Source organism: Garra rufa, chromosome 7 (genome assembly GCF_049309525.1).
Source record: "Garra rufa chromosome 7, GarRuf1.0, whole genome shotgun sequence".
NCBI lineage: Eukaryota > Metazoa > Chordata > Actinopteri > Cypriniformes > Cyprinidae > Garra > Garra rufa.
Genome location: NC_133367.1, coordinates 36,249,677 through 36,270,323, shown reverse-complemented (window position 1 = coordinate 36,270,323; position 20,647 = coordinate 36,249,677). Strand labels below are relative to the sequence as shown.

Here is a 20,647-nt window from a genome sequence, read left to right as displayed (position 1 = left end):
GCGAAAGAGACGTCTTTAAAAATCCTACTGTTCAAAAACTTTTGACTGGTAGTGTATTTCATTCATTGTTATAATCTCGCCTGCATTATTCTTGTCATCGCTTTGTCTTCTGACAGTCTATTTTTCATTTCATCCCTCATGCTTGTTCTTTGTCCGCATGAACTGCAGTAATGTGAGTCGCGCTCGGACAGACGGCAAAGTGTGACTGATAAGTCCTCACATGTGGACGGTGCAAAGCATTGTGTCGGATTAGATGCTGTGACCTTGCACAGACGTCTGCCACCTATAATTGAAACCATGTCCTGTGCAGAACGGTATTTTACACGCTTGCCAGCTTGTGGATTCAGAGGCGCGCACAAAGATTCTTGATGGCGGTCTTTTTAGCCAAGTTATTTATGATTTAGTCCACTGGAGAGGGCTAATGTTAGCTCCTATTAAACCCACCTGTTTTACAGCTGCTGTACACCGGCGGTGCTTTAGTTTTACAGCTAGGATGCACATACTCAGACTTTGTCTTAGAAGTTCTGGTTGCTGTATTTTCCGACAGATCAAACCGTTCAGCCAAGTAATCAAGATGTCTGTGATGTGTTCCAGGATTGAGGCTGGGAATACAGTTTCAGCCCACAGAATCGTAACCTGATCTTTGAGGGATAAAGGCTTCCTGATGGAGGGAATGCCAGGAAATTTAAAAAGCGCATGCTTTAGATTTCAGATGAACCTGTTTCGGGGTCTGCGTAAAGCAGTTTAAACCATCTCCAGATAAGCAAACAGATGCATCTGTACACTCTTAAAAAATAAAGGTGCTTCACGATGCCATAGAAGAACCTTTTTTGTTTAAATGGTTCCATAAAGAACCTTCAACATCTGTTTCACAAAAGGTTCTTTGTGGCGAAAGACAGTTCTTCAGGTTTTAAAAAGGTTAGAACGTTCTTTAAAGAACCTTTGACTCAATGGTTCTTCTATGGCATCGCTCTCAAGAACCTTTTAAAGCGCCTTTATTTTTAAGAGTGTAGCGTGAGATGGTGGTACTCATCGGTAGATCTCCAAAGAGAATGCCTTTCGTTCGCCTGATTTATAACGTGCTCATGACAAACCTCTTCATTTCTTGTAATAAGTGACCCTGGACCACTAAACTAGTCTTAAGTAGCACAGGTATATTTGTAGCAATAGCCAAAAATACATTGAATTGGTCAAAATGATCGATTTTTCTGAGTACACTGTAAAAAGTTTTCATCAGTTTCCACTTAAAAACTTAAGTTTAGCAGCTGCCTTAAGATTTTAAGTTAAATTAGCTCAAGTCATTTAAACTCACAAGTTATATCAACTCATTTTTATTGTAATACGTTAAAATGACTTGTAGTTTTAAGCTGATTTAACTTAAAAACTTAAGGCAGCTGCTGAACTTAGGTTTTTAAGTTGAATCTGGTAAAAACTTTTTACAGTGTAAAGCTCATGCTCCATGCAGATATTTTGTACGTTTCCTACCGTAAATATATGAAAACGTAATTTTTGATTAGTAATATGTATTGCTAAGACTTCATTTGGACAACTTTAAAGGCGATTTTCTCAATATTTTCAAATAGTTGTATTTCGACCAAATATGTGACCCTGGACCACAAAACCAGTCTTAAGTCGCTGGGGTGTATTTGTAGCAATAGCCAAAAATACATAGTATGGGTCAAAATTATTGATTTTTCTTTTATGCCCAAAATCATTAGGAAATTAAGTAAAGATCATGTTCCATGAAGATTTTTTTTTAATTCCTACTGTAAACATATCAAAATGTAAATTTTGATTAGTAATATGCATTGTTAAGAACTTAATTTGGAGAACTTTAAAGGTGATTTTCTCAGTATTTTGATTTTTTTGCACCCTCAGATTCCAGATTTTCAAATAGATGTATCTCGGCCAAATATTGTCCTATCCTAACAAACCGTACATCACTGGAAAGCTTATTTATTCAATTTTGAACACAAAAACGGACACTTATGACTGGTTTTGTGGTCCAGGGTCACATATCTCATTGTCTCAGTGAACATTCATTCTCTACAGTCACATAAAAAGGTGTAATTAAAGTACCAGTACTTTTTTTATACCAAAAGAAATTAAGTGCTGCCACTGGTGACAGATGTTGACATAGACAGTGACTGAAAGTGATATTTTAAACTTGAGTCATAAAATCAGAATAGCGAGATAAAAATTCAGAATTGCAAGATATAAACTGGCAATTGCAAATTATAAAGTCCAGTTCTGAGGAGTAAAAAAAAAGACTGATATGAATTTCACAGAATTGTGAGTTTACAATTCTGACTAAATAACTCGCAACTACGAGTTTATATCACACAATTCTGACTTTTTTCTCGCAATTCTGAGTTTATATCATGCAATTGTGACTTTATTTCTCAGAATTGCGAGATATAAAGTTACAATTTTGACTTTATAACTCGCAATTGCACTTTTTTCTCGCAGTTGTTTATATCACGCAATACTGACTTTATTTCTCAGAATTGTGAGTTTATATCTCGCATGTAGTAGTTAATAAATAAGAGTATTGGAGTATGTTTTGTAAGAAACTACTATTACTTCAAAATTTCATGATTATTTCAGTGTGTTTCTGTTTGTAAAAATTTACTAGCAAGTTCTGAGTTAAAGCGGTTTCTGCACCATTTTTTTTTTTTTGAAGAGGCATATTTTTATGCTAATTTTAGGATGTTGTATTAAAAACTTCTGGACTGAAACTGCATTTATGCTTTTTCTCCAAAGCAACTTGTCAAACCCATGGCTTTAACACTGATAGACAGATTAAAATAAAATAAAACACAATGCACTAATGCAGATGATACACATGGCAACTTTTTGAGCAATTCTGTCGGGCAACTTTTTTTAAACCGTGTTGCTTTGGCAATTTTCCATATAGAATGGGTAACAAATTTCTATTTGGATATAATTTAGATCCATCGTGGACCCTGTTTCTCACGTGGTTGCCCAGCGTATCATCAGCTTAAGAGCCGGGGGTGAAAACTTTTTTTAATTTGAAGATCAGGGTAAATGTAACTTATTTTGTCTTCTAGGGAACATGTAAGTACCTTCTGAAGGGCAGTATTAAATGAAAACAAATATCAAATTTAGGCAAAATAACAAAAAAGTACACATCTCCTTTAAGTTCAAAAGTTTTCACCCTCTGGCTCTTAATGCATCGTGTTTCCTTCTGGAGCATCAGTGAGCGTTTGAACCTTCTGTAATAGTTGCATATGAGTCCCTCAGTTGTCCTCAAATCATACAGTCATTGTTGGAAAGGGTTCAAATACACAAAAAATTGTTGGACCTGATGGATTTTTCTGAAGAACAGCAGGCAGTTTAACTGCTCAGGACAAACAAGGGACTTATGAACTATCACTAGACCAAAAAAACACAGCTGTGAATCATTCAGGTAACAAGGGGTTTAAACTTTTGAACAGGGTCTATTATTTTCTCTTGTGGACTATGTGTAAACGTCTTTCATGTGAAATCTTATTCAGGTCAGTACTAAATAAGCATTTTGTATGATCCCTCTTATTTTGCTAAAATAATTACCATTTTGCAGATTCTGAAAGAGGGTGTAAACTTTTGACCCTTAACTGTATGTAACGTTTGGCTGTAGTATCTGTAGATATATTGCACCTTTTTTCTACCGAAGAGTGTAGTTGCTTTGGTAGACCAATTATAAAGCAGCTTTTTTTGATTGGCATTCCATGCCGGCCAATCAGCAGCAGCCACACCCCCTCAGGGTAATGTTTCACCCAGCATTTCAACATAATCACCTTCATTGCCAGAACACCGAGCCACTCAACGATCTTCAACTGCCTACAATAAGCTGAACCAACTCCAAAGCACTGGTGTTGCATTTTACTAGACCAGCACACAGAAGCCATTCAGAGTAACAGTCTGACTTACATATGTATATATAAGTCAGAGACATAAACAGCCTGTTTGCCGGTCTATTTTGGTATGTGTTTATGGATGCAGACCTAACGTGACCCTTTTGGCACATTTGGGCAAAGGGAAAAGTCTGGCAGGACGCCATTCGTTGAATTATCACGAGCTCTGCTCTCGGTCAGCGGCCAGATAAACCCAGAAATCGACCGTGTCTAGATTAACATTGGTTTAAGGCTTTGGATTCGCGAGTGCTTGTCACATTTGGCACCGGTTTGCGATCCGGTCCTGACAGGAAGGTCACGAGTCATTCTCACGATCGGCGCTCGTGATAATTAATCGGTTCTCATGCGCTCTGTGGATCTCGGCGGTGCTTATGCTATAATACTGTCCTCCTATGGTGTGTAAATTGCAGTGTAAACACTGACCCTCATCTCTGACCCTGCGCTCATGTGGGCTATGAGTGCCTCTCACATTTGTTGCTGTCAATCACATCATGCCACCTTCGTGTTACTGTTGTAAAAATTTAATTTGACATGCTTTTTAGAGTATTTCAATTGTGCTATATGTGAAGGTATACAAATCTAGTCTTTTAAGTTTTGCGGTATACACTCTTAAAAATAAAGGGGCTTCATGATGCCTTAGAAATACCATTTTTGGCTAAATGGTTCCATAAAGAACCTTTAACATCTGAAGAACCTTTCTGTTTCACCAAAGGTTCTTTGTGGCGAAAGATTCTAAAAAGGTAAGAGATGGTTCTTTAAAGAACCTTTGACTGAATGGTTCTTTGTGGAACCAAAAATGGTTCTTCATTGTGAAGAACCTTTTAAAGCACCTTTATTTTTAAGAGTGTAGGTATAATATATGTTAACGTAAAACTTTGGTTAAAAAAAAAACAAAACAGAAAACTTTTATTTATTCAGGATATTTATTAAAAGTCAGACCAAAGACATTTATAATATTAAGAAAGACTTTTTTCTTTTTTTTTTTAAACTGATGTTCTTTTGAATGTTCTGTTTGTTAAATATTTTGGGGGGAAAGTCTAACTTTTTTGACTAATATTAAGCAGAACAACTGTTTTCAACATTAATAATAATCAAAAATGTTTCTTAAGCAGCAGATCTTCATAAAAGAGTGATTTCTGAAGGATCATGTGACGCTGAGGACTGGAGTAATGGCTTTCAATTTTAAAACGTACACAAATAGAAAAAAGTTGCTTTAAATTATAATAATATTTCACAGTATTGCTGTTTTTACTGTAACGTTTGAATAGTAAATTCGATTAATTGGATAAAATTACATTTTAAATCCCTTCTAAGGTCTTTAAATTATGGTGTAATAATATAATGTAATATAGAATTATTATTAACTTTTTATTGTCTATTTCAGATCATCTTTAGATAATAGCTATACTATTAAGCTAAAATTACATATTTACATTTTATTTACATTAATGTAAACATTTATATTATGCGATTTTATATCAAATGTTATGTTATGATATGGATTAATTCATTAAGAATTGTAAAAAAAAAATCGTAATGCGGATTAATTGGATAAAACAACACGTCTTTAAATTGTAGTATAACAATATAGAATTGAATTTTAGATTATCTTTAAATTATAGTTAAAATTACTTTTTTACATTTCAGAGACTTTATGCTCTTTTTAAATGATTGGAATTAATATAATATACAAGTTTACATATTTATTATGAGATTTTATATAAAATGTTATAATATCAAAATTTGGATAAATTTGGGAACATTAAAGATGTTGTAATTATTTGGATAAATTAATGTTTTTGGCTAAGTTATAATAAATTTAAACTTGAGGAATTATGTTAATGTACATTTAGACCAGAGATGTTTGAACTTTTTAATATGAAGGGCCAAAAATCAAAAGTTAATGTTGCATTATATCCAACTAGATTTATATTAAAATGTATGAAATGTTTTTATTTCTATTTAAACAATAATATAAAAACATTTTTGAAGGGTTTGCATTAATATGTGTTTTTTTATTTATATTTTTTATTGGTTTGTTTTCCAGATCAGGTTTAAATTTTCAGTATGCTTAAAATTTTATTTTATTTGGTTCGCTTATATAGAATTAATTTGAACCTGATGAATTATGTTAATGTCTTTGATCTTTGATCATAGGCAAAAAAAGGAATGTTAAAGTGAATTTAAAATGTATTAAATGTTTTTTTTTTTAGAATTAAACAAAAATATCAATACATTTTTGAAGGTTTTTGTATTATGTTTTTTCCCCAAATAGTTTTTTTTGTTTTTCATTTTAATTGAAAAATAAATACATTATATTAATTATTATTGATATATTAAAATGTAAAAGTTTATAGATAAAAAAATTACTTATATTGTTTTTTTTTTACATTTTAATGCAAAAAAATGTTAAAACAACAATAAATTAGTATGATTCTATTTTTCCAAGTTTAAGTCCTATAAATAATTTTTTTTCAAGTCTAAGTCCTATAAATAATTGTATTTTATTTTATTTTTCCAAGTTTAAGTCCTATACATTATTTCATTGTATTTTTCTAAGCCCAAGTCCTATAAATTATTTTATTGTATTTTATTATTCCAGGTCTAAGTCCTATAAATTATTTTCTTTTCCCAAGTTTAAGTCCTATAAAAAAATTGTATTCTTTTTCCAAATTTAAGTCCTATAATTTTTATTTTATTTTATTTATCCAAATCTAAAGTATATAAATTATTATTTTTTTATCCAAATCTAAATCCTATAAATTATTTCATTTTATTTTTCCAAGTCTAAGTCCTATAAATTATTTTGTTTTATTTTTTTATCCAAATATAAATTCTATAAATTATTTTATTTTATTTTTCCAAGTTTAAGTCCTATACATTATTTCATTGTATTTTTCTAAGCCCAAGTCCTATAAATTATTTTATTTTATTTTATTTTTCCAGGTCTAAGTCCTATAAAAAAAAAAAATGTATCTTCTTTTTCCAAATTTAAGTCCTATAATTTTTTTTTATTTTATTTATCCAAATCTAAAGTATATAAATTATTATTTTTTTATGCAAATCTAAATCCTATAAATTATTTCATTTTATTTTTCCAAATCTAAGTCCTATAAAATGTTTTGTTTTATTTTATTTATCCAAATATAAATTCTATAAATTATTTTATTTTTCCAAATCGAAGTCCTACGCATGTTTTTGTTTTATTTTTCCAAATCTAAGTCCTCTAGTGCATCTAACATGCAGAAAAGAAAGGAAATAAATTATAAAGATAATCTCTGCAGAACTTTATGACTGTGTTTTAATATATAATTATAGAATATAATATAATATACTATAATTAGCTGAATTCAACATTTCTATTAAGGGACAAAATATAGTATTTACCTAAAATTTACCATTTTTAAATTTAAGTTACTTTAGATTTTTTTATTATTGATTTTAATTGTAGAATTATGTTTACCTTCATGAAATAGCCTCAATTAATGAATTTTAAAATTATTTGTATTTTATTTAATGTTTTATTTTTTTCAATTCCAAGTCCTGTGGTAACACTAACATGCAGAAAACAAAAATATTAAAAAAGGAAATAAAAGGTAGTAATTAAGTTATGCAATCAAAGGTCATTATTGTGGACATCTCTGCTTTAGACCCTCAACTTCTACACTCAGTATCAATATTGCATATCATCACCAGTAGGGGGCATTAGTGAGCACAGCAGGTGCCAGATAATGCATCTGTTTGAACACAACTGCTAATTAAATGTCCACAAATATTTCATCTACATATTGTTGATGTATTCAGTTGTGTATTCAAATAAACAAACATGTCTAATATGTAATATTATATTAATCTAGTGTGTCCTTTCTCAGTTTCTTCAGCGTAAAGCGTGTCCTGGTCGTGTCGTGCACATCTGTAACCTCCCGGAGGGCAGCTGCACGGAAAATGACGTTATCAACTTGGGCCTTCCCTTCGGCAAAGTGACCAACTACATCCTCATGCGCTCCACGCACCAGGTACACATTATTTTAGCCAGAATTCTAGTTCAAAAACGAGGATGGTTCAAGGTTTGCGCTGGGCTACTGCAGGAAAAGATTTAGACAAGCACTTCATGTACTTTATCTTGTTAGATTTAAACCGTGACACGATGATGTCTCCATCGACCCGATTCGTTAATCAAATCTGACTTTTTGATTGGTCCTGTTAGTACAGACTGGATCCGATTCTGGGTCTGATGCCAAGTTTGACATGTGCCTGAAATGCCTGGCGTTGAATTGATCTTGTAAATGTCTCGAAGATTTATTGTGCAATTAAAAAGAATATCCTGAAGATCTGTTGGGATCACTTTTGACACATTTTATGTCGCACGTGTGCTTCAGGCTTTTCTGGAGATGGCGTACGTGGAGGCGGCGCAGGCCATGGTGCAGTACTACCAGCTGCAGCCCGCTACCGTCAACGGACAGAAGCTGCTCATCCGCATGTCCAAGAGATACAAGGAGCTGCAGCTGAAGGTACGTGGGTCGTCTTGGCTCATCGGGACCTTGGGATTTGAACAAATTCAGCTCAAAGTGTTTTCTTTCTGATCTAGAAACCGGGTAAAGATGTTGACTCTATAATCCACGACATCAATTCCCAGAGAGAGAGAGACGAGATGCAGGAGACTGACAGGTGAGACCAGGACACACTTTTACAATTTAATTTAATTTAGTTTCATTTCAGTTTTGTCTGGATATAATCATTTATAATAAAAAAAGCGCACACACATATATATGAATATAAATGAAATGAACTATAAATGAATTTATTTTATTTTCCCAAATTGAAGTCCTATAAATAATTTATTTTTAATGTATTTTTATATTTAATTTAACTTTATTTTATTATATTTTACCAAATCTAAGTCCTATAAATTATTTATTTTTAATGTATTTTTATATTTAATTTAACTTTATTTAATATATTTTACCAAATCTAAGTCCTATAAATCATTTTATTTTACTTTTCCAAGTCTAAGTCCTATAAATGATTTTAATTTATTTTATTTTTCCAAGTCCTATAAATGATTTTATTTTTATTATTTTTTCCCAAGTTTAAGTCCTATAAATGATTTTCTTTTCTTTTCTTTTCTTAAGTCCTATAAATTATTTAATTTAATTTATTTTATTTTTCCAAGTCCAAGTCCTATAAATTAATTTTTTCCCAAGTTTAAGTCCTATAAATGATTTTCTTTTCTTTTCTGTAAGTCCTATAAATGATTTTATTTAATTTATTTTTCCAAGTCCAAGTCCTATAAATGATTTTATTTTTTTATTTTGTTTTAATTTTTCTAAGTTTAAGTCCTATAAATGATTTTCTTTTCTTTTCTTTAAGTCCAATAAATTATTGAATTTAATATTTTTTTTTCTAAATCCAATTACTTTATTTTATTTTTCCAAATCTAAGTACTATATAAATTATTTATTTTTTAATGTATTTTTATATTTAATTTAATATTTAACTTTATTTTAATATATTTTATCAAATCTAAGTCCTATAAAAAAAATTCCAAGTCCTATAAATGATTTTATTTTTCCAAGTTTAAGTCCTATTAATGATTTTATTTTATTTAATTTTGCCAAGTCTAAGTCCTATAATTATTAAATTTTTTTATTTTCTAAAACTAAGTCCTATAAATTATTATTTTTTATTTTTCCAAGTTTAAGTAATAAAAATGATTTATTTTTAATGTATTTTTATAGTTAATCTAATTTACGTTTTTTTTATCATATTTGACCAAGTCTAAGTCCTATAAATGATTTTTTTCCCCAAGTTTAAGTCCTATAGATGATTTTATTTTATTTAAGTCCTATAAATTATTTAATTAAACTAAATTTATTTTTTTCTAAATCTAAGTCCTATAAATTACTTTATTTTATTTTTCCAAATCTAAGTACTATAAATTATTTTATTTTTCCAAGTTTAAGTGCTATTAATGATTTTATTTTATTTTTATTTTTTGCAACTAACATGCAAAAAAATTGGGAAAATGTCTGCAGAATTTTATGACTGTGTTTTAATATAATATATATGTATATATAATTATATAATATAATATTATATAATTAGCTAAATTGATTTTTTTTTATTTTAGGTATACTTTAAATTAATTAGTTAAAATTGCATTTTTTTAAACATTTAAAATTTTAGGTACTTTCTAGATAATATTATCTAAATTTCTATGTTTATTGTAGAATTGTATTAATTTTTTCGCATTATAAGCTATGAATTTCTATTACTGTAAACTTCTATTATTTTTTTATTGTAGAATTGTTTTAACTTATAAAATAAAATAAAACATTTTAAATAAAATTTAAAATATTAAGATATTTAAAATCTTAAGATACTTAAAATATTTATGTCAGTTAGTTTAATTTAATTTAATGTGGAGCATCTCAAAGATTCAATGGTATTTATTAATTAATAATTTGTGATATTTGTAAATGAATTAATAAACTATGCTTACATGTATTAAAGGTGTATTTTTTTTCTACTTTATTATTATTTGTTATTCGCATCACATGACATTTTATCATTTATGAAAATGATATAAAAGCTTTTGAAAATGAGCAAATAGTATATTTCTAAAAACTCAGCACATGTGTTGTAAACTGAACTATTCCTTTTTATTTATCATTGATTCAAAACTTCTTCTGTTGTTTTGTGCAGGTACCTACCGGAACGTGCCAGATCGCGCAGTCCAGTCAGTCGTTCTCTGAGTCCGCGTTCACACAGCCCAAGCTTTACTTCCTGTAGCTCCGCCCACAGTCCACCGGGGCCGCCCTGTCGGCCTGACTGGAGCAACGGCGTGGGGCCCCGTCGGCCCTCTTGGGACTGGACACCCCACGAGGATCCCCGTGAGAGAGACGACTGGAGGAATGACGAGGAAGATCGACCCAATGGATGGCTCTCTGAGCGCAGGAAACCCTACCTTAAAACCGGGGACCGGATCAGTCCGCGTATGGGGCCCGGGGACGAGCGGGGAAGGGACTGGTACCCCCGCGGAAGCCCTCAGGGTTCGTCCTTCTCCTCCTACCACTCCATAGATGACTTCTACAAGAAAGACTCGCTGTACAAGACGGATAAACTGAGCAGGCCGCAGCATCAGAGACATGAGGGGAAAACGAAGAGAAGGGAAGGTGGCGACTATCACAGACCTCGACACTCAGAGTCAGACGTGACGGACGACACAAACTCAAACCGGATAGCTGAAGACAGAGGACGTAGCAAGAAGCTGAGCCGGAGACAAGACAAAGAGGAGAAAGAGTCTGAAAATCAGGCATGTCCGACATATTTCACATATTTAATAGTTAAGAATATTAAACAATAAAGGGATAGTTCACCCAAAAATGAAAGTTTGTCATTAATTACTCACCCTCATGTCGACCCAAACCTGTAAGACCTTCGTTCATCTTCAGAACACAAATTAAGATATTTTTGATGAAATTCGAGAGCTTTCTGACCCTGCATAGACAGCAACACAACTGACACATTATATTATATTATATATGTGCCTATACAGGCAATATTTTAATAGCACTGCTTTTGTATGTATTACAGAAGGAAGAACATCAAAGAAAAGAAAGATCAGCATCTCCTCATAACAGCAAACCTATAGAGTCTTCAAAGTGTGACAGAGATGCTGACAGTGAGGTAAACATTCTTTCATTCATCTCTGTTTTTGCTTTCTGAAATGAAAAAAAATACACTGTGAAAACAGTAATATTTTGAAATACTATTATAATTTAAAATAACTGTTTTATATGTCAATATATTTTAAAAAGTAATTTATTCTTGTGATGCAAAGCTGAATTTTTTTTAGCATCGATTTGTATGAATTTACACGAATAACCTAACCCCGCCCCTAATTGTACAAAATTGTTTGAGTGAGGTCATATGAATTCATAAGATTATTCATACAATGCTAACCCCGCACCTAAACTTACCCATCACTGGGGTGCAGACAAATCGTACAAAATCGTACGAGTAACGTCATAAGAATTTGTATGATTTTGCTCAAATGACCTACCCCACCCCTAAAACTACCTGGGTCACTGGGGTCTAGACAAATCATACAAAATCATACAAGTGAGGTTGTATGAATTCAAACAATTTTTGCTAAATAGTATGTATTTCATGAGTTCCCCAATTCGTATGAATTCACACAAATGACCACAAATCGTACAAAATCATACAATAGTTCCCCAATTTGTATGAATTCGCACAAATTGTACAAAATCATACAATAGTTCCCCAATTTGTATAAATTAGCACGACTGACCTAACCCCACCCCTAAACCGACCCGTCACTAGACAAATCGTACAAAATCATATGAGTGAGGTCGTGCGAATTCGTACAATTTTTGCTAAATTCTACATATTTTACAAGTTCCCCAATTTGTATGAATTCACACAAATTACCTAAACGTACCCGTCAATGGGGTCTAGACAAAATCTTACAAAATCATACGAGTGAGGTTGTACGAATTCATTAGTGCAAATTCATACGAGTTGGAGAACTCAGTGCAAAAATGACCTACCCTGCCTCTAAATCTACCCATCATCGGGGTCTAGACAAATCATACAAAATCATATGAGTGGGTTTTTAAATCGTACGTATTGTATGAGTTTCCCGATTTGTATGAATTCACACGAATAAGCTAACCCCGCCCCTAATTGTAAATTATCATACGAATAAGGTCATATGAATTCATACGATTTTTGCTAAATCGTATGTATTTAATGAGTTCCCCAAATCATATGAATTCGCACAAATGACCTAACCCCGTCCCTAAACCGACCCGTCACTAGACAAATCGTACAAAATCATACAATAGTTCCCCAATTTGTGTAAATTCGCACGACTGACCTAACCCCACCCCTAAACCGACCCGTCACTAGACAAATCGTACAAAATCATATGAGTGAGGTCGTACGAATTCGTACGATTTTTGCTGAATTCTACATGTTTTACAAGTTCCCCAATTTGTATGAATTCACACAAATTACCTAACCCCGCCCCTAAACGTACCTGTCAATAGAGTCTAGACAAATCGTACAAAATCATGCGAGTGAGTGTTCATTAGTGTGAATTCATACGAGATGGTAGCCTGGCTAACGCCAAACCACGTCATGACAACGTCATGATTCGTGGTCTGGGAACCACATGTTCATTTTCTCATATTTGAGGCGTGGTTTACGAATGCCCAGAGCCATTTATTGGGTGCTACGAATGTCTATCAAATGCGCCTGTGCGTAGCTCATAGCCAATCGTTTCAATCATACCGGACGACGTATGTAGAACTTGCATTCTAAACTACTTAGAACACTATCTAAAGCTGCATCGAAAGATAACTTAGCGTCTGCTGCCATGCTGGATCCATAGTTATAAACAAACTGCTTCGGTGAGTCGCATAGAAGGCGTTATCGTCTTGCTGCTCTCTCCCCGTTCTGTGATTGGTTCCCTATCTGAGGTGAAAATTTGGTCCATGGACTCCAGGCTGCCTAGCAGCGTGAATAAAATTATGCTGCGTATAAAGCAGCATGGGAAAACCCAGGCTAACGAGTTGGAGAACTCAATTGCTGAATTGTATGTATTTTACGAGTTCCCCAATTCGTATTCATTTGCACAAATGACCTACCCCGCCTCTAAACCTACCCATCATCGGGGTCTAGACAAATCATAGAAAAATCATATGAGTGGGTTTTTGCTAAATCGTACATATTGTACAAGTTTACCGGTTTGTATGATTTTACACGAATAACCTAACCCCACCCCTAATTGTACAAAATCATACGAGTAAGGTCATATGAATTCAGTGAATTCAATTTTTGCTAAATTGTGTTTTTTTTTTTTTTTTTTTTTTTTACAAATTCCCCAATTCGTATGAATTTGCATGAATGACCTAACTCTGCCTCTAAACCTACCCGTCACTGGGGTCTAGACAAATCGTACGAAAAAAAGGTTGTATAAATTTATATGATTTTTGCTAAATCATACATGTTCTATGAGTTCCCCAATTTGTATGAATTTGCATGAATGGCCTACCCCTAACCCTGCCCCTAAACCTACTAGTCACTGGGGTCTAGATAAATCGTACAAAATCGTACAAGTGAGGTTGTACGAATTAGTATTTTTTTGTTATATCATAAAGATTTTACGAGTTCCTATATTCATATGAATTCGTACAAATGACCTAACCTCGCACTTAAACTTAACCGTCACTGGGGTCTAGACAAATCGTACAAAGTCATACCAATGAGGTCGTACGAATTCGTACAAATTAGCCACCTCGTAAAATTGGTCATGAGATTGCGTTGTAATTTCTAATGTTTTCTGGTTTTCAGGGAGTGGAAAGTGTAGATGATGGAGAAGAGGAGAGCTGGTATCCTAAAAGCATGGAGGAACTAGTGACAGTAGATGAAGTCGGAGGTGAGGACGACTCTATAGTTGAACCTGATCTACCTGATCTTCACGAGGAGGAGGACCAGAAAGTCGAGCCCAGCCAGCCAACGGCAGAGAGCCCTAAACCAAACGCGAAGACCCCAACAGAATGTGAAGAAACCCCGGTGGACCCTCCTACGCTTTTACCACTGGATTTGGTCCCAGAAGAAAGCTCTGGAGGTGCTCAGTCCAGCCCTGGAGAGACACCCCTAGGACCATCTGTCCCAGAGCAACCGGTGTGTCAACTCAACCGCTTCCCGTCCCTAGAGTTCAAGAGCGCTCTGGAAGAGACCTGCTCCACCACTCATATGGACACACACGTCGACACAACCACACCAGCTGAGCCTCTAAACAACAGCAGCACATGTGAAAGTGAGAAAGTAAATGACTTAAGTAATGAAGAGAGAAAGACGATGGAGATGGACAACAAGGAACCATGTCTCAAACAGGACAGTCAGAAGAAAGGTACCCAAAACTAGTTCATTATGACCCGATCCCAGCTAATAAAAATATGTTCTGGGAACATTTTGCTAATGTTCCCATTAAGTTATAAAACCATTATTTCTGAATGTTCTCTGAACGTTCAAAATGTACAGTTTTTTTTAAAAAAATGCTTTAAAAATGAACATTCCATTTGATCATTTTGTAAACATTATTGGAATTTTACTTTTGAATGTTCTGTGAACTTTCTGAGTCAATAACATTTCAAAAACATTAGACGAATGTCCAACTAAAAGGTTTCAGAATCATTTTAAGAACATTATGAAGGACCAGATAACTTCGATGTTGGAAGAATTCGTATCTTTTACAGAACCTTACCAGAACAATAGCCAGTGTCTATTCTGTGGTGTTTAGGAATTTCACTTCTTCAAACTAATAGCATTGTAGTTCTTGGTAGTTCCTCAAACAGACCTAAAAAGTGTTAAGGTGTGGTCATACTTACCACGGATCAGCAATTTTTTGTGGGTGAAATCCTGTCATTTTAAAAGGAATCCACATTGGGAATTATATTATGAGGGCGAAGGATTTTCCCATGCAGATTTTCGCATTAGGTTCATTTTGACCAACAGAAATCATACGATTAAAGCAATGAAAATTCTTTCATTAATTACTCACCCTGATGTTGTTCCAAATCTGTAAGACCTTATTTAATTTTCTGAAGAGATATCAAGATATTTTTGATGAAATCCAAGAGCTTTCTGACCCTGCATAAACAGCAATGCAACTGACACGTTCAAGGCCCAGAAAGGTAGTAAGAACATTGATAAAATAGTCCATGTGACATCAGTGGTTCAACTGAATTTACAAGAATACTTTTTGTGCACAAAGAAAACAAAAATGCTTTGCTACACGTTCAATGAGAGTACTACAGTTTCATCAAAAATATCTTCATTTGTGTTCTGAAGTTGAACAAAGGTCTTATGGGTTTTGGAATGACATGAAGGTGAGTAATTAATGACTACCCTGATGCTGTTCAAAAGACTCACTGAGTTGTTCAGATTTATTGACTGAGCAGGACTCATTAAAAAGAAGTTTTTGAGAATATTGTGTCTGTGAATCAGACATCACCGCTCACGCTGTGAGAAACACAAGGCTGCACTCAAAAGTAACTTAAAAATAGCTAACGCCACTTAACAAGATTATTCTGACAAAACAGCTTTTTTTGCATTTGCATTTTTGTTGTTAATTGCAACAATTTTAGATGCAGCCCTGCTAATATTTTTTGAATGAACCAAACAAAAATGTAACTTAACTTGATTACACTTGCAATTTTGTTGTGTGGAAAAGCTTTGATAATTTTGATAATAACCTCTTTGTGTTTTGTGACTTCTGCCTGACTCATTTAAAGAAAAAAAAAATTCTTGAGAATAATTTGTCCATGAATCAGACATCACTGTTCATGCCTTGTTCATTTTTGCATGCCGAAAACAATGGTGTGCACTTGAAAGTATCCTAAAAAAAGAACTTACACCACCTCATGATATGCTAAAAGCTAATTGTATCTCACAATTTTGACTTTTTTCTCAGAATTGTGGAGTTTATCTCACAATTCTGACTTTATAATGCACAACTGCAAGATATTAAGTCAGAATTGTGAATTTTCCCCTCAAAATTAAGGCTATAACTTGCAACTGTTTGTTTATTTCTAGCAATTTTGAATTCATAACTCACAATTGTAAGTTTACATCTCGCAATTCTGACGTTCTCGGAATTGCGTGATATAAGCTCACAATTGCGAGTTATAAAGTCAAAATAGCGGGATAAAAACTCCCAATTACGAGAAATAAAGTCAGAATTGTGAGATAAAAATGTGCAATTTTGACTTTTTTCCGCAATTCTGACTTTCTTCTCAGAATTGCGAGATATAAACTCGCAATTGCGAGAATTAAAGTCAGATATGTGACGACAAACTCACAATTCTAACTTTTTTGTCATATAAACTCACAATTGTGAGTTATGAAGTCAAAATTGCTATATATAAACTCACAATTGCAAGTTATAAAGTAATTCTGAGGGGAAAATTCACAATATTGACTTAATATCTCGCAGTTGTGCTTTATAAAGTCAGAATTGAGAGATAAACTCACAATTCTGACTTCATATTTTGCCATTTTGACTTTATAACTTACAATAGTGAGTTTATATCTCACAATTCTGAGGAAAAAAAGTCGAAATTGTGAGATGTAAACTTACATTTGATAAAATTAAAGTCAGATATGTGACAAAAACTCGCAATTCTAAGTTTTTTTGTCATATAAACTCACAATTGTGAGTTATGAAGTCAAAATTGCTATATATATAAACTCACAATTCTGAGGGGAAAATTCACAATTCTGACTTAATATCTCGCAGTTGCGCGTTATAAAGTCAGATTTGCGAGATTGCCATTTTAAGTTTATTACTCGCAATTGTGAGTTTATTTCTCACAATTCTGAGAAAAAAAAGTCAAAATTGCGAGATATAAACTCGCAATTGCTAGATAAAAAGTTGGAATGAGACCAAGCAAAAATTTACCAAAAACTGAATAAATTCGCAAAGCATTTGTGGAAAAGCTTTTCCGTTTTGATAACTTTTTTTTGTGTTTGGTGACATGAGGGTAGGTAGATATCAGAATTTTCACTTTAAAATCTCCTTAAATTTGGACATTTCGACAAATCGTTTTTTACCTACAAAACCTGTAAAATCCAAGATTTTTTAGAAGTTGTATTTCAAATCTACTTGCCTCTAAATTTGGCCATGTTTAGTGGCATTTTAATGTGATTTACAGGCTGCATACAAAAACATCAATGATACACAACAAACACTAAAGCATTCAATTTATCCTATTCATCTCTTCCAGATATTCCTGACTCATTACCGGCCCCTTCACCTCAGGCGACCGACATCTTTGCTGCGTCACCCTCTCAGGACCAGGAGAAAGCCATCAGTGAACACAGCATACCGTTAGGTACGTCCATTAGAATACAAAAGCGTCGACCGAAATGCCGCAAGCGCCATTTGGTCAGGGAGAATAAAGTATGAGCAATGGTAATAGCAACGCTTGAATGAATGGCTCTGGCTGTGATGTGGGCTCTCAGTGGGTGACTGAAGCCTTTAAGGCCTTCTGATGTCAGTGGAGCATTTGTCATCCTACTGAGTGAGGTGTGAATTGCACCCTTGAGGCCCAAGCTTGTGTACTGATTACCACACAGCTAACACACTAGATTCCCTCACAGAAGAGCTCTCTTCACACCCCTGCACACACTCACAGAGACGTATATGAGAAATGTGCCTCTGAAAAATGTGTTGGTATGGTGTCGCTCTGATTTCTGGCTGGTTTTGTTGTTTTTGGCAGGTGTGGAGTTCATCGTGCCAAGGACGGGATTTTATTGCAACCTGTGTGGTTTGTTTTACACCAGCGAACAAACAGCCAAGACGTCACACTGTCGGAGTACAATTCACTACAGGAACCTACAGGTCATACATACAAACATGCAGTCTTCGTTCCTCTTTTCACACTAATTTTTTTCTTATCTGTGTGAAGTTATATGTCCACATAACAGCATAAACCCTAAATGACTGTAGATTAATGATTCAGAGAGCTTTAATAAAAACATTTACATTTCTGAATTTCATTTCACTTGATAAATACTGGAGCAGGTTTGACATTATGTCAATGGCAAAAACTCTTTTGTTTGTAAACCCCATACATCCACACCCCATAGGTGTCAGTATGAGGTAGATAAATGAAACAGTATATTTAGGCTAGACACATACCTTATGCAAATTAATCAATCTTTCCAGTTGTTATATGAGATAGATACAATACAGACTAGCTCAGGTGTTCTCAACTCTCTTTCCAACAGTACATTTGAGATTAGCTATACTACAGGCTAGCTAACTACATGAAAGTGAGTCAAATCAGTGAATCGTTTCTTCAAATCTCTTCTCAAATGACCTGATGCAGTAAAATTAATCGGAAATCTCAGTACATCTGAGATTAGCTACACTATTAGGTTCCACTACAGACAACCTAACTACATGGAAGCTGCTTAAGTAACTCGAATCAGTGGAAGAGTAAATTGTCTCTTAAAATCTCTTTCCAAATGAAAGAGATGAATCAGACTTTGACAGTGATGTCATGTTGCTGGTCAAGGACCAGCATAAACCAGCAAATGGCCAGCATAAACCAGCAAAGGACCAGCATAAACCAGCAAAGGACCAGCATAAACCAGCAAATCGCCAGCATAAACCAGCAAAGGACCAGCATAAACCAGCAAAGGACCAGCATAAACCAGCAAAGGACCAGCATAAACCAGCAAAGGACCAGCATAAACCAGCTAAAACCAGCATCCCAGCACCAAAACCTACCTAACCAGCATATGCTGGTTTTTTTCAGCAGAGTCACTACGTTGAAGCTACTTAAGGGACTTAAAATCTCTTCCCAAGCTAACTGATTCACCAAAATGAATCAGACTTTTCAACGATAGCTACACTATAGAAAACCTAACTACATGAAAGTTACTTAAATCAGGGAATTAGTTAATTGTTTCTTAAAATATCTTCTTAAACAAACTGATTCGCTAAAACAAATCAGACTTTCAAATCTCTTCTCAAATGAACTGATTCAGTAAAATGAATCAGACTTTTTTAGCAGTACATCTGGGATAAGCTACTCTTATGGTGCGTTCACACCGGACGCGACTTGCGCTTCATTCGCGCGTGAAATTTGCGCCATTCGCGTCATTCGCGCGTTGCATTAATTCTGCCACTCGTCAGTGGGAAAGTAGTTGTAAAATAGGTGAATGAGCTCAATTTGCTTATAGTCTCAATATGTATATACATGTAGGTCAAATTGAGTAAAGAGCGTTTTTTAAAACTTACCAGATTGTCCGACCTCTTCACTCACTTTCTTCCAAGCAAGATCCTTTTTATTCCTGTTTCTATAAAAGTACAAAGATGTATCGTACAGCTCCGAGTAATCACAGACAGCACTGGTGATTTTGTCCTCCATTGTTGTTTCGGATTTCTGCCTCCGTCACTACTAGAGCAAGCTCCTGATTGGTTAACGCAGCGCAAATTTTCACCAAAGTTCAGATTTTTGAACTCGCACGTTTTGCGCGAATGGCGCGGCAATCACTTGAAACGCTCAATGCGAGCCGCAGGATGGCTATTCGCATCTTTGCATTGACTTAACATGTAAATCACTTGCACTTGCCGCTTCATTCGCGTCCGGTGTGAATGCACCTTTACAGTCCAGCTAACTACATTGAAGCTACTGGTGACTCAAAACAGTGAATTGTTTCTTAAAATCTCTTCCAAAATAAACTAATTTACAAAAATGAATCAAACTTTCCAGCAGTACATCTGAGATTAGCTACATTACTGACTTACTAACTACATTGAAGCTACTTGAAGCAGTAAATTGTTCCTTAAAATCTCTTTTCAAACAAACTGATTTACTAAAATTAATCCGGCTTTCCAGCAGCACATATGACATTAGCTTCATTACTGACTCGTTAAATACATTGAAGCTACTTAAGGGACTTGAATCAGTGAACTGTTACTTAAAATCTCTTCCCAAGCTAACTGATTCACCAAAATGAATCAGACTTTTCAACGATAGCTACACTATAGAAAACCTAACTACATGAAAGCTTCCTTTCTTAAAATATCTTCTTAAACAAACTGATTCGCTAAAACAAATCAGACTTTCAAATCTCTTCTCAATTGAACTGATTCAGTAAAATGAATCAGACTTTCCAGCAGT

At 34.0% G+C, this 20,647-nt stretch overlaps 1 protein-coding gene across 1 annotated transcript in view; it reads left to right on the top strand.

The window, feature by feature from the left end:
* rbm20 (RNA binding motif protein 20) overlaps positions 1–20,647 on the top strand; it is an 86,141-nt gene that overhangs the window by 61,555 nt on the left and 3,939 nt on the right. The window contains exons 8-15 of the mRNA XM_073843703.1: positions 7,790–7,933; positions 8,297–8,428; positions 8,506–8,585; positions 10,623–11,232; positions 11,514–11,606; positions 14,301–14,862; positions 17,738–17,845; positions 18,233–18,354. Of these exons, the coding sequence (XP_073699804.1) occupies positions 7,790–7,933; positions 8,297–8,428; positions 8,506–8,585; positions 10,623–11,232; positions 11,514–11,606; positions 14,301–14,862; positions 17,738–17,845; positions 18,233–18,354 (1,851 nt within the window). The remainder of the gene's footprint in view (positions 1–7,789; positions 7,934–8,296; positions 8,429–8,505; positions 8,586–10,622; positions 11,233–11,513; positions 11,607–14,300; positions 14,863–17,737; positions 17,846–18,232; positions 18,355–20,647) is intronic.